Source organism: Vanellus vanellus, assembly GCF_965231255.1.
Source record: "Vanellus vanellus genome assembly, chromosome: 2".
Taxonomy (NCBI): domain Eukaryota; kingdom Metazoa; phylum Chordata; class Aves; order Charadriiformes; family Charadriidae; genus Vanellus; species Vanellus vanellus.
Genome location: NC_138906.1, coordinates 126011617 through 126026527, shown reverse-complemented (window position 1 = coordinate 126026527; position 14911 = coordinate 126011617). Strand labels below are relative to the sequence as shown.

At 39.5% G+C, this 14911-nt stretch overlaps 1 protein-coding gene across 1 annotated transcript in view; it reads left to right on the top strand.

Annotated features, from left to right (window-relative positions):
* Positions 1 to 14911, top strand: part of ST18 (ST18 C2H2C-type zinc finger transcription factor) — a gene marked incomplete at both ends in the record, with an annotated part of 157513 nt that overhangs the window by 127088 nt on the left and 15514 nt on the right. Inside the window, 2 exons of the mRNA XM_082499226.1 lie at positions 6324 to 6569; positions 12566 to 12681. Coding sequence (XP_082355352.1) covers positions 6324 to 6569; positions 12566 to 12681 — 362 coding nt within the window. The remainder of the gene's footprint in view (positions 1 to 6323; positions 6570 to 12565; positions 12682 to 14911) is intronic.

Here is a 14911-nt window from a genome sequence, read left to right as displayed (position 1 = left end):
GTGGGGTGGTTATGTTCAGAACCCCGTAGTATCAGGCTTCTCAGTCCTGCCCCTTGCCGCATTTCTTTGTTCCTTTGCCTAACAAAACCTGATTAGCTTCATCCATACTTTAGCAGATCAAAGCTCCTGACTTGTAGAGGTGTTCGCTCTCACGTGAGCATCAGGCAGCCTCCCAGCAATCCAAGCCATGACACTTTGCAGGTGGGCAGCAGCATGGAGGTAGAGCAAGGACATGTAGGACTAAAGAGGATTCCCTGGAATTGCAGGAAATCCTCTCCAAGTTACACAGTTGTCAGAGCTGTAAAAAAAAAAAATGTGTTTCTAAGTTTTAAAAGGAGAACTTGAACTTCAAACATTTCAAGCAAGTGCCATTTTCCTGCATTCACTCAGGGCATGCATATGTCACCTTGCTTAAACAGGTGGGGAAAACACCAAAACATGTTTTAGCACAAGTGTCTTCCTGAAGTTGTTTTTTTTTTTTTTTCTGTCTCTCAAATTTTATTTCTTGACCTCCAGTGTTGTCCATTTTTTAGTAAAAGTTGGATATTTTACTTTGAACGTTCATCACATTTCTGTAAATATACATACTTAATTTTTTTTTTACAGCACAGTTCCAAATTTCATTAATTTAATGGATTTTCAAATATATATCTCACATTCTCTATATATCAGTTCAAAAGTGAGAGTCTAAGACAAAAAAAAGAAAGACAAGGGTAGCAAGGGTAGAGAAATCAGATTTCGCATTAACAGTAGCATCGGTACGCAAAACTTCCAAAGAGATCTAATGTACAAAGGTGATCTGCCAAATATCTCAAGATTAAAATTATGAATTTATAAATTAAGCAATTTAAAGAATAAATTTATTGTGAAAAGAGCAGTAAAATGGATCCTAAGCTTTCTCTTTGAATTATCCATCAGTTGCGTACAAAATACTAGGATCATCAGATACCTTGATGATACTGTTTTCAAAAACAATTAATACCACATTAATGTTACGCTCTCTGAGTCATTCAACCTCCACCTGGGACTGAAGGAAACTGCTCCGTTGGATATAATCCTGATCAGCCGATTCTCATGCGGTCAGCACCCCAAACCAGTCTCCTGGTTGCATTTGATTTGCAGTTTACGTTGTTTCATTCAACTCCCACTGAAGTCAACAGAAGGACTCCCCTAGAAAGCTTAGCCGGCAGTTTCTAGCACAGTGCAAGAGTCTACATCGTCATAACATCCAGCGATCTTCCCTGTTTACAGCCCTCACCGCATTCACGTCTCACAGAGGTAGCTGCAAGCAATACAGTTTATCTGTATCCTCATCACTACTGCTTGCCAAACATTTTGTTGACTGTTTTGGTGTTTTTCCCACCTGTTTAGACAAAATGGCATATGCACATTATGCCTTGAAAGAAAACAAAAAATGACACTTGCTAAAAACGTTTAAAGTTCAAATTCTGTTTTTGAACAAAATTATGTCATCTCTCCATTCTTGGATATTGATGATGGGGATAATTACATCAATTATTTCAACAATGTAGTTAGTACTCAGCACGTTTGTCAGGCAGTCCTTTACTCCAAATACCTTAAAGCCTAAATACAGGATGAAAAATCAGCCAAGAATATCACCAGGTACCATCCTGTTATACTGCTGTGCATATCGCTCCTTGACTACATTCTTGGCTAGCTTTTTTTAATTTGTGAATTGCTCTGGGCTGAAATTGTGACTTCGTTCTCGTCTCAGATCTTGCTGGGCAGTTGTAAGTTTTCTTATTTTGATCCAAATTAGTATCTTAGTTTGCTGCAGAGCTCAATCACTTAAATTTAAGTATGAAGAACTGAGGACCATGTATGTGTATTTTTATTAGGTGGGAATAGAAAAGATTGTACTCTTGCATGGAGTTGCATTAAAGATAGTATTCATACACAAGAAAGTATTCGTACACAAGAATACTATTCATACGCATGGCAAGATATTACTTCCAGAGTTACTCCTAATACTAGAAATGAAGACCCCTTTTGAGCTTTCCAAACCAGATCGAACTGCTAGTGGGAATGCAAAACCTTTGATAATGTTTTTTCTTTGGACTTACTTAGTATTAAGTTGTATGGCTGATGCCAACCAAAGAATACATAAAGCCCCCTTATAGGGAATGATACAGTCTCCCTAAGGTCACAGGTTTGAAGTAAGATTCATGCAAGCACAATAATTCACTCTTTCTGATCCAGCTATGAGATAAAGCTTAACTTGTAATCATTACTGGAGACACACTGCAGAGTATTAAATGCTGTGAGTGATCAGATGGACCAAAAGCATATGAAAAAATGCAGGAGTAATTTATCGCAAAAAACAACATTCATTATTGTCCTAGCTGATGTAGTTCGGTTCCAAGGACAAGATTTAATAATGTACTAGAAAATATTCCATAATATTTATGTCATAAAATAAAGGAGGATGAAAAAGCTTGACTTTAAAGTACAAAGCACTTGAGGATAGGGACCATTTTTTGTTTACGTATTTATATTAGTCTTCATTTTAGATAGATACTCATAGTAGAGTACTACTTGTACCTTATCTTTTCACTGAATAGATCCTGGAATAAAGAAAATATGCTTCAGTCATTTTTCTCTCATTTTTTTATCCTGGAATCCTTTTTCCTGCTGCTTGTAAAACCTGTGAGGGTGATTACACTGTCATTGATGTGGAAGTATATAAGGAGTAACCTGAATTCAATTACCGTGTGTACGCTCTCAACCTCATTGTTTTTTCTTCATTGCCTCAGTGGATTTTTTCCTGGTTCACACCAGTGTAAATGTAAATGTAAATGTAAATGTAAATGTAAATGATCAAAATCAAGCTCCAAAGATTTACACAGATGCAAACTGAGATAACTTGGGAAATAATAAGAGACATTTGCATCTTTATTTTCCTCACATTTTTAAGGAAGAATAAGAACAGTTTACATTGTTTTGGTAGCTATATTTTAAATATGTCATGGTAAATGGATAAATATAGGCCTGTTCACACATGCATTACAGTCGACAGTAATAAGATTTTGCCTTCACTGAGGAGAACGCAGCCTTTACAAGTCTGAGCTAAGCATAGTAAGTGCCATTTTCTGTCAGCATGTCATAGCACTGCTCTAGCATTTTTTGCCATTTTGCCATTTTTGTCTTTTTAGTTCCATTTTAAAATTAATGTAAAAATAAACACGGTAAAACAAGCAAAGGAGACATATTGAGAGGAGGGTGGGATGAGAGTAGCAATGAAAACTGGAGCAGTATCTCTGACTACCCTCTCTTTTTGCTCTGCCATTTGGAGTTTGCTATGAAGGCAACAAAGTGATAGCTTTTACACCATTCTGAATAAAAAGCCACACTGTAAACGTGTAATCCATCCTGCGACGGGCAAAAGGGGATATTTTTTCCGTGACTGTATTTAATTGGTGTGTGCATCTGTGAGCTCACTTAAACCCCATCTGTACGCTACTTCACAAACACACAACCCAGCCTTGCCTGAGCAGAATTAGGTGCGTGTTGGACAACCCAACTTCCACATGAATTTCAGGGAAGTGCTGAGGAAGCTTTAAATATCCATGCTGGTAAATGGTCTGTTTTTCAGCCAGAGCTCCTTGTTGTGGCGAATGGTATCTGTTTCTCAGAGACAGTACATTTCCTGTTATTTTTCTATGTACAGTTTCATCAAGGAGGCAACCTTGATTGATTTTGGTACTTTTTGTTGTCGCTGCTGCCTTCTGAGTAGTTGATATTTTGTCAGTGACAGAGAATCTGCACTATTTATGGGTTTTGCACTATAAAACTACTGCAGCCCAGTCACATGGCTTCCTTTCCTAAGCCATCTGTCACAGAGGTCTGGAATTTTATGTGAATGTTGGTTGTGCAGACTTAACCCAAGTTTTTTTATTATGAAAAATGTCAGCAACTACAATATTTAGCATTTTACTTTACATTGGTCATTAAACTTGATTACTGTAGCTCTGTTTCATTGCTATAGTTACATATCAACTATGAAGCCAAAAAACACTGAGGCGATCATGGCAGAGCTATGTTGTCAGATCCTGGAGTGTGTGCTTGGCACTGATATAGTTAATATCTTGGATTTTTGTAACTAAGGTTTATTAATGCTGGTATAAAAATGTATTTGATATTATACAGATGGCATAAGATGTTGTGGTTACTAAGTTATTATCCAGGATAAGCTGCACTGTCAAATTCAGGGCTTAAAACTATCACAGGAGATTAAACTATTTACTAAAAAGGGGCAGAAAGATATAACCAAAGCGTCTTAGTATGAACATATTAGAAGTGTATTTACTTCCCATAAATATAATAAAACATCTCTCTCTTTAAGCTGTATGATTGAAAATGTGAACTTTGCTACGCAGGAGAAGCAAACATAAGAAGTGCTTGAGTTTCTGAAATGGTGGCAAGCAGATGGCTTGGTAGTGTTTTGGTCTAGGTGGGCATCTGTCTTAGGCCCATGGATACAGAATGGAGTTAGGCTGTCTGAGTGAGGAAAGATCGTTGGGCCCTAAATTTTCATCACCTACCAGCATTTTCCTTCTGATTAAGAAGATTCCATCAGACACATTTTACCTTAAATGAGTCACCACTGGCAGGGGTAGAAGACAAGGCCGCATGAAGGAAGCTTGTGCCTTCTGTCCAACTCGGGTGGCCGTGCCGCACAAAGTGTGTTTTGCCACATCTGTTTTTAAGGTCCACAAGCAAGGATAAGTTTTGCTGCCCTACCTTTAATGATTAAAAGGTTGATTAATCATCAAGCTTCACAATAGTTAATGGGAAGAAAGAGAAAAGAACTCTTTCTGCCAGTGTCTCATCTCTTCCTAAGGAAGATGTCTAAGGAAGATGAAAAAACTTGCCCCCTGGACGTACCTGTCTCTTTTCCGTTTACAACAGAGGGTCTACGTAATTCACTCACTCTATGGGTCTACTTTTATATTACTTGAGGTAGGAAGTCTCAATCTGGGTTTATATGACTGTGTCCTACAGTTATACTAGCCCCAAATTCCCAAGGGGTATCTGAGCTTTGTGGTGATGCAAATACAAAATAGTAGTGATGACAATAACAGGAAGACACAGTGCAGTGTTAATTACAGCATTCTACATGTGTAGATCTATGACATTGTCATTTATCTCGATAGTCTTTGACTATTTTCCACTTTATTCAGGGCAACACACAGAACTAGACAGCCAAGTGCTCCTCCAGAAGCCTCCTCTTTCACCTCTTCCCCTACTTGACTTTAGTAACTGATGGCAATAGAGAGGATTAGTCTTATATTCATCCTCATATACACAGTATGTCAATATGCAGTGTTGCATACTGAGCATGAGGGGAAATTTTTTGTTGCTTCCATTAGTAAGTTGCACTTCCAGGAGCTTTTCATCCTTCCAAGAAGAGGAGTTTATACTCTTTTTCTGTGATCAGACAGTGTAAGGCAGAACAGTGAGCTTTGCTTCCCTTGTTCTTCTTGTACAGCTGAGCAGCACTTGTCCCTTCTTGTGAGCAGGAGCTGCTCTGAGAGCTTCTCCCAGCCTGGAAAGAGAAGTTGGGTCTCTCCCCAAACTGAACACACCCCTGCAATCAGAGGCTGCTCTTTGCTGTACTTCCAAGGTAGCGAAGGCTTTGTAAACTCATGCTGAAGGTCTCCATCAGGGACAACCTCCTTAAGATCCTCCTGTGGCTCCTAGTGTAGTGGCATAAGTACAGACCTGTGCCTTAGCGGCCTAGTGAAAATGATTAAGGCGATACGTTACTTTGAGTGATGCAAGACCCTAGTGAAAATTTCTCCTACTGTGCTACTTTTAGACATATTTCTTCCCCCCTCCTTTTTCCCCCCACGATGCAGATGTTGTAATGTTTCCGGGGTGTGGGGGGAAGGGAAGATATGTAATAGTAATGCTGTTGATGACCTAAACAATGCATTAATGCTTTTAACTGTGAATTGGGGTCATAGTTCTCTGTAAGAGTGAAAAGCTCAAGAAGATTTAAAGCTAAACTTTTTTTAAATAAAACTAGATTTAGGGTGGATAGGTTATGGTTTAGAGGCATCTTATTTAAATTCTACTTACTATGTTTAAGCTGAGATGCAGGGATACCATTACTGAGGCTACTCTTAAGTCTGCCTAAGAGTTGGACATTAACTGATATAAATCGAAAAGCTGGTTTTAGATTCAGATAAATTTAAATAAAAGCGTGCATTTATATTTATCCTTTAAAAGCACCACATGGTTATGTTGCAGCCTTACCATGTCCATATCTAAACATGTCTCTGTTTCCTGTTGCATGTCAGGGAGCTGAGATAGAAGTGGATGAAAATGGCACTCTGGATTTGAGCATGAAAAAGAACCGAAGCCAAGACAAAGTTATGCCTCTCACTTCTTCCAGCACAGCACTTCCCACTCCTTCCTCTTCTCCTTTCAAAACAAGCAGCATCCTGGTAAACGCAGCCTTCTACCAGGCTCTTTGTGAACAGGAAGGCTGGGATACACCAATCAACTACAGCAAGACCCATGGCAGGAAAGAAGAAGAAAAAGAGGTATTTTTTCAGTTTCTGAATGACTTTTTCCCTTGGATGAGTGGCCATATGATGGTCTTTGGGTTGACCAATCTAGTGCAGTTTAAAGGGATCAGTTTCCACAGGTAGAGGTTTGTGAACACTGAGTTGGCTTAAATGCCCTCTTGGATGTGTTGTAAAAAAATCACTACTTACTTTGAAAAATCTTGCTTTCATAGCCTACTTGTGAATGTTTGTAAGTGTCTAAGATAAGGAAATCAAAGGTATCCACCATTAGAGACTGGTTTTTAATTTTTTTTCCTAATGGCTCAGTCCTGTAGCACATACAACCAAATGGCCTAGGGATCACTCAGAGGAAAAAAAAACAAACCAAACAAAACCAAACCAAGGCAGTTGTTTTCATGCCAAAACAAAAAATAATTTTTCCACACCAACTCTTTATAACTGTAGATAACTCATTATCTAAGCATTTAAACACATGCTTAGAACCTTGCCTGCAATATTCTTTCGGTGGAAATCTTTTTATTTTACTTTTAACATATTTCAAGAAATCTTTGCCAGTGAGTCTTAGGTGTCACTAGTGAGTCCAGAAGTCCAGAAGACAGTCTGAGAGCACAAATTCAGAAATACAAAATTATTAGGAATTCTTGAAGGTTTCGATTACAATAAGTAGCACAAGAGGACAGGTACATAATTTCCACCAATTGTGATATTTTTAACTGGTAAGGGAACAACATAGAAAAACTAGATGAGTATATAGAGCCGTCTTCCCTTTTCAACCTGTCCTAGGAAATGGAAAAACCCAAACTTGAAAATGCAGTTGCAGGAACAAAGATGAGCAACTAAAATTTCAGCAAATACTTTTATTCAGTAACTTTCCAACTTTTATGGCTAATCTTCTAGACTGCCACTTTGAACTCGATAATTGTCTTGGGTTTGGTTTTGTTTCTGTTTTGCTCTTTCATGTCTGTTTATTCTATCTTGGCAACAAGACAGCATAGTCTCCTACTGTCTTTCTTTCTTATTCTTCTGTTTTGATGATAAGCTTGATTTCATTTTTTTTCTCTTGAGCTGACTGTCTGAATATGGATTGTTTGCATTTTTCTTAAATCAGGAAGGGACCACCAGCACCTTTAAAGGCTAATTAGGTAAAATTTTGATAAAATAGACAAGCCTAAGTGATAGCTTTCTGAAGCAGACTGAAAGATGTCCCAGTTTGGAATTTTTATGCAGCTTCAAATACTTTTCCTCCCTATTTGGTTTTATATATCAAATAATAGCATTTGAACATTATATTTATTACATAATTACCTCTTGTTCAAATAGCAAAAGAAGACACTTGAAGAAGACACAGACAGGGGTAAATCTATTTAGGGCTAAGGTTAGGGTATCCAGGCCTCCAATTCCAAAAATACCTGGAAATAAAAGATAATTCAGTTGTGTGAAGAAAAATATCTGTCAGCACTGGGTAGTGGGTTGTCATGTGACGGCTGAAACAGCTTGCACCATGGACGTTCATTTCTTGGAGGTTGGGTTGTCCTGAAGAGCCCTTTGCGGTCACCTCTGTGGGGCTGATGATGCTGCTTACCTCAGCAATGAGAGCACGGTCCCTGTACCAGGGGTTTGGAGTGGGTTTGACACGAGGCGGTAAGCTGAGGGTGCAGGCTCTTTCCCGTTCACGCCGCATGATGAGCAAGCACATCCAGCTTTGAGAGAACCGCCTTGCTGCAGGGGATCCATCAGTGTCGCAGACTTGGCAGGGGGCCTGTCCTGCTGCTCCTCCTCCCTGCTGCCACCACAGCTCAGCAAAAGAGCCATGGCAGGAGCACCTCCGTGTCCCCCCCAGTGCCTGCTCGACTTTCCCAAGGCCTCAGGGGGTGGCTGGCTGCTTCCTTATCCTTTACAGGGAGCCGGAGGCATCAGCAGGCGACCCGACAGGACATAGAGATCCACGTTCAGGCACTCTTGCCCCTTGCACTAGACGCTCTGACACAGTGCAGTTTGTCCCTAATCAAGGATCTGGCCCCAGACCTCTGCTGTGAGCTTTTGCCACCCCAGGGACCGTTGACATGTCCAGTGATCTCAGGGCCAGAGGCTGTGTTTTGCAAATCGAAGACTGGCAGCTAACCTCATGCAAAGAAAATGACTGATTATATCTATTTCTAATTCATTGTTATCTGGTTCATATGCACAACAGTTGCTTAATTTTGGTGGTAATTTCCAGAAAATATTGTCTCTCTCTCTCTCAGTGAAATAGCCTGTCCAGATGCCCCCTTAAAAAAAAAAATTCTGAATTTGGAAAAAGCTCAAAATCTCTCCAAAAGGAAAGCGCCGAGAAATAACTAGAGCTGTCAGTTAGTTCAACTGTCAGTTCTCCAAAGATTTCAGGGCTTAAAAATGTTAAAAGTGCCAGATGCTATTATCTGTTATTCATGTTACCATTATGTTCTGGTCTTTGCTGAAATCAATATAAACTTCCATCTGTACATTAATGGAGTTCCATTGCTTGCTTTCTTTCTGTAGTGTGCATGGGTGAATACCAACATGCTCTTTGCAGAAAATAGTAGTGTTTGGACTGCTTGAGCTGGTTCTGGTTTTCCTTTTAGTCTGGAATTCTTCAGAATTTTAATAACATTTAGTTATAAATCCGTTCAAATGGGAAAAGAAAAAATTATACGTATGTTTGGACTTCACTAGATGTGATGATCATCACCTAACAGACCAAAAAGTGGGAAGTGCTAAAAGCGTTTTCCCAAGGGATTATCTCTCCCTCTAAAGCTAAATCACTGGAGAAGCACACAAGCCAAGGCCTGATGCTCTGCGTTCGGTCCTAAGTGCAGAGAACCAAACAAAAATATTTTGTCTTTAGGTCCAACCTACACGTTTCAGAGCGATTGCAGCCCCTTTTCGGCCACATGTACTGAAATAAGGTCCTAGAGAGGCAGAGTTTCTGCCTGCATTGCCTTTGCACTGTCTTCCCTTTGCAGCTTCTACACATCTGAAGATTTCGTGCTGCTTGAATAATACCAAGCATTCCACAAGGTGCTAAGACAACGCTGAAGAAATCACCCATTTAAATGTCTATATGTCTCCCTCGGTCCTGGGAAATATGCTAATGGATGTTAACTAGGAAACAAGCTACATTCCCACTTTGGTCCTTATTGCAATTTTTTTCTTTTTCAAAAGAGCAGTTACTGTGAAATTGTAGGTGTTTGTGTATGCACGTGTGCATTTAGCTACTGGTTTAAAAAAATTACAAAACTTAATAAGTCAATTCAGGAAATTCACAAATAAGATTTTGAGAAATCAATTATTTCAAAGATAGAAAATGAAAATACTGCAATTCTAAACCCTCTAGTATCAGTTATGCTGGTGGTTGTAGATGTACTCATGTAAACCTTCATCTTGCAATCTTATTTTTGCTAAATGATTCAGTGAAACATCATTAAATGAAGCTGTGAACTGCAATACTGTAGTATTTTGTCAAGCCTTGATATACATAATTCTCGATCAGTCCTCTGTGCAGCATGTATCAGACTGGGACATGATGAATAACTCACACATACAAGTTTCTGGTCCATCACCAGCAGAAGATTAAGAGATAGCTTTCATCTGAGATAAAGAACACAAGCTATGTATATGAAAATATTAATAAACCCTGCAGCAGGAACAGTTACAGCTACTTATGTTTGCTGCAAGTGCATCCTGAGGTACATCACACAGCTCAGGATCCCAGTGGAGTGCCAGAGTGGTCTTTCCACCACCCTGTACTCCAGGCCTCTCTCAGATGGACCTTTGACAGGGGGTGGAAGAGGCTGATGTGTGCCTGGTCTTGATACGTAGTTAGGTTCCAGCCAAGGCAGGCACTAAATTTTTAGAAAAGGAGCATTGGTCCTCAGTTCAGTGATACAGCTGTAGCCTACCAGAGTCAGTTGTTAGGGAGGAAGCTGACAAACCACCCTTCTTCAACCTTCATTACATTACATGGAAACACCTTACCTGTGTTTTTCGAAGTGATTTGACATCTGACCCCTTGCAGATGGCAACAGGAGGTCCACAGTTTTGTTGCTTCTTTTGGGAGCTTTTGATTTTACAGTGACTTACACTGGTGATGATCCCCGGCAGAGATTGTATTTATGTGTATATAAGAAAAGCAGGTGAGAACTTGTGGACAGAGAGAGTCAGGAACTAGATTCCCCATTCTGCAGATTGCAGTGGCAAAACCACCCCTCTATGCTATTAGAACCAGGATTTAACTTGATGTTGGAAAACAGCTTTTGAGGTTTCTTGAATGTTGAACAAAGCTGGTATTTGTTTTTCCACTTTTGGTTTTTAGCATTTTCGTTTCCATGTTTGGAGGACTTTCAAGTATTTATTATTTCTGTATTAAAATTTTGACAATACCTATCATTGTTTTTAATTTTTTCTATTACTCCTTATTTGAAGTTTTCCTTTAGAAATGAAATTCTAAAAGCCTGAAATATGACAGTTTTGGGTGGTTTTTTTTTACTTAAAAAAAAAAGAAGACTCGATAATTACTATGAAAAATTGTTCAGAAAAGCTGGGTATATGTATTTTTGCTTTCTATATTTGTAGCAGATGAGATTATTCTGAGACAAACTAACCCCACAAATGTGGTTGCAAAAATCTGTAGTAATTGATATAGCAATAACATGGCATGGTTTCTGTATGTATGTGTAGTGTGAGTTTCAGTAGGCAGTAGGTAGCCCGTACCAGAAAGCAGAAGGAAGTCATATTGAGGATCCAGTCTCCAAACAGGCAAAGATGAGCTGCCAGAATTGAGGACCATATGGAAGCTTTATCAGAAGAAACACCCCCGCAGATCTTACAAGTCCCGTTAGGCAGAATCTCCATTTTCAGTCCAGATTCTCCTCAGCCCTCCGCTCTGTGTCAACAGCTCTGCAGACATCCCTGTCCCTCTGTCCTGGCATGTTCGTCAGCTGCACAAGCCCAGAGCATCTATGGCTCCAGCCCCGTGAGTTTAGCAGGAGCTGGGAGTTTCTCCCCCTCAACCACAGGCAGCAGTTTCTGCTCCTACAGACGGTAATCTCTGGATGATACCTACCTGAGTATTGGAACAGAGTCATAAAACCAACATGAAGTCCCAGCAGGGATTAATAGAGATTCAATAATTGATGCTATGGGCTTTGGAGAATTCTTGAATGATACAATATCCACAGAGCATCGCTCCAGAAAGGAAATAATTATCCTTCATAAAAATAATATTAATTGAAGTCCTTAATTCTCAAAACAGTATAACCAACGTTATTTTGAAGTTACCAAAGAAGATTTTTCAGAAAACAAAAATGTAATTTCCTTTCAGGACTCCAGATTTCCAAAATGCCTTCCCAAGGGAGTGAATACTCGTGGTCCATACCACCCATCAAACAGCACTGTAGCAGTGAAGCTTGCTACTAAGAAAATTTCAAAGTGGTTTTGTTCTTTTGATTTTTATTTTAACAGGAATCTGCTCTTTGAATAAGATAAGTCGTTCAATTCTAAAAGCTTTGCATTTACATATGTTTGTGTACAATAGGTTTTTTTAACTTATGATTGTAATTTTGTAATTCACAGTACAAGAGCACTCACTTCAACTGTATACAAAACTCAGTGATATACATGCACAGGAAAAAAAAAAAAAAAATATTCTTTCCAAAGTCTTGCTTGGCTCTATATATTCAATAACTACTTTTATTTTCTTTGTGTATTTTTCTTTGGCCTTCATCATCATTTTATAAATCAAAGACAAATTTTCCCTATGTAAGGCTTAAACCAGCATCTGCCCTCAGAAATACTTTCAAAACATTTTTAAATATCTACCTATGCGAACCTGAAACTATGATGTACTAAACTTTCTTCATCTCTCTCCATCATTTCTTAAGACTTTCTATTAACGTTTTCCAAGCGGTTCTCCTTGCCACAGCAAGTTATTTGTTGAATGTATGGGAGGCCTTGAACAGAGAAACCTTTTGTCACATTCTCATCCAATATTTCAGAAAGATCCAGTGAACACTCCGGAAAACATGGAGGAAAAGAAATATCCAGGAGATGTCTCCATACCAAGTCCTAAACCCAAGCTCCATTCAAGAGATCTCAAAAAGGAACTCATCACGTAAGTCACAAAAAATGCCACGTTTTCCTCTGCCCTGGTACAGACGGACTACGCTGTTGCTCTGAGTGCTGGTTTGGAGTAGATCTGCAGGAGCTGAGCAGGGAGACCTCCGTGAGAGCTCACTGCAGGCGGTTAGTGCCCTGTTGTGGCTGTGCGATGGGGTAGACATGAGGTTTGGAGCAGAGACAAGCCAGGGTAGGCCTGGGGGTCTGGAGAGATTCATGACTAATGTTATGCTGGGTATCACTCCTTATTCCTCAGATAGATACAAATGGGCAACAGCTCCTTCTACAAAACACACAGGTTTTTAGGGTGGTACAGATTGGCTGTGTCAATGCTTACAGTATTAAATAAACTTCACTATAGAACCCCTGTTGAGAGCTTGCGTAGAAGTGCTCAGGGTTTCTCAGCTGAGAAGCATGCAAAGTTCATAAAAAGGTAAAACACAAGACAGGAACTGCCCCAGGGTTTTCTAACTTTCAGGAAATTTGTGTTTAAGTCCTTCATCTGCTTCCTTCAAAGCGGAGTTAGTTATTCTGTCCTGCCGAAAATCCAATGGATACACACATTCACACTCTGGGGAATAGGCTAATACTCTCTTTTCCCAAGTAGAGAGACTCACTTGCTCTGTCTTAAGTTCCAAAACTTTACTATCTAAAACTGCAAAGAAATTCCGTTAAAACTTTCTGCATGCAACAGCTTGTCTCAGTTTGGAATCATTCAGTAAAATTGACCCAACCAGCTCGTAACACTAGTCACTTTTTAAAATCTCATCTAGGCTCTTCACAAAACTCCTTTGGATTCACATCAACGCCATTTTGATATCAATACAGTGTTTTCACTCTAACAATCAACTAGGACTTAGCAATCATTTATAGCACTTTTCTTTCTGTACCAAACCAGAGTAGGTCTCTCCGGACAAATGCACTCTGTATCGCTCAGTGGTAATAGTCCGTAACGTATCACTGCAGGCTCACCCATAAATAAATGAGTCGCATCCCGTCACCCTGTGTCCTGTTCCCCAGACTCAGAGGCACTGAATCAGTTAGATCCGCCTCTGTGTCTAGGAATTACGCTTCCCCGGGGCGAGCTGCTGTGAAGAGTGATTCTCTCCCCTCATGCCGTGCAGTCTGCGTGTTGTCTACTCTTCATGTTATATCTGCAGTTGTAGTTCATGACCTAAATTGCTACAGGTCAGGGTTTTTTTTGCCTCTTCTAAAACGAATGTGTACAAAAATCACTGAGAGTTTATTTGCTGAAGACTACTGGTTTTTCTTTTGTAACATTTATTCCTCATACTGACCTGTTTTGAGATGTCTAAAATACTTTTCTACTCTCCTAAATAATGATTCCCAGAGTATATACAAGGGCAATGAACAGCTTACAGTGGTCTTACTGTATTATTTTCAGTGAGTAGAAACAGGTATCTAAAACGTAGCTGTCCAGAAAATTAAAAAAAGAAACAGTTTTAATTTAAAAGAAGAATCTATAGGTAATATAGGGAACAGACTGCATTTCTACGATCTCTTTAAGCTCAGAACTTGTACAGAACAATTCAGTACAGGTGGCTCCATCATGAGGAAGTTTTTAAAATGACATAAGCACTTGCAGAAAAAAAAAAATCCGACATGGTTAGTTTGTTTGCTGTGAACTAATTTATAAATACTATCTCCTAGCATGTGCTTTCTATTTTTCCATGTTAATTCTCTTGCCCATAACTGCACTGCTCAGGCTGAACTGGGCTGTGAAAATGAGGCTGATGTCTTCCTAAGGCTGCTTTACAGATTTGAAAAAGTTCCTAGCACTCTGCCAGCTCAGAGGAACTAGTCAGGTGAGGATCTCAGGTACCCCTTGCTCACTGCTATGGAGCACCAGTTAAAAGTTCTTGTGCAGTTTCTGCTTACCCTTCTTATCCATGGGCCCAGTGAAAGAAGATACAACACTTCATAAGGTGACTCTGAAGGGTAGGTGCTAGTGCTGTAAAATGCTGTAGAAAGGTATACTTAATTCACTTCCCCCTCCACGCACAAATCGCATTTCTTGATGTCTTTGCCCTCTTGCAGAGGACTATATCCCAATTTGATGAGTGAGCTCAGTGCTATGACTGAAGAAGGGCTGAGCAAAACCAGAAGCTATAAAACTTTCTCCAAGTCAAACACAACTCTATCTCTTGGCATAAAGGGACATAGTTGTTGTGCTAAATGTACACCACCTTTGTATCACTTCTCAG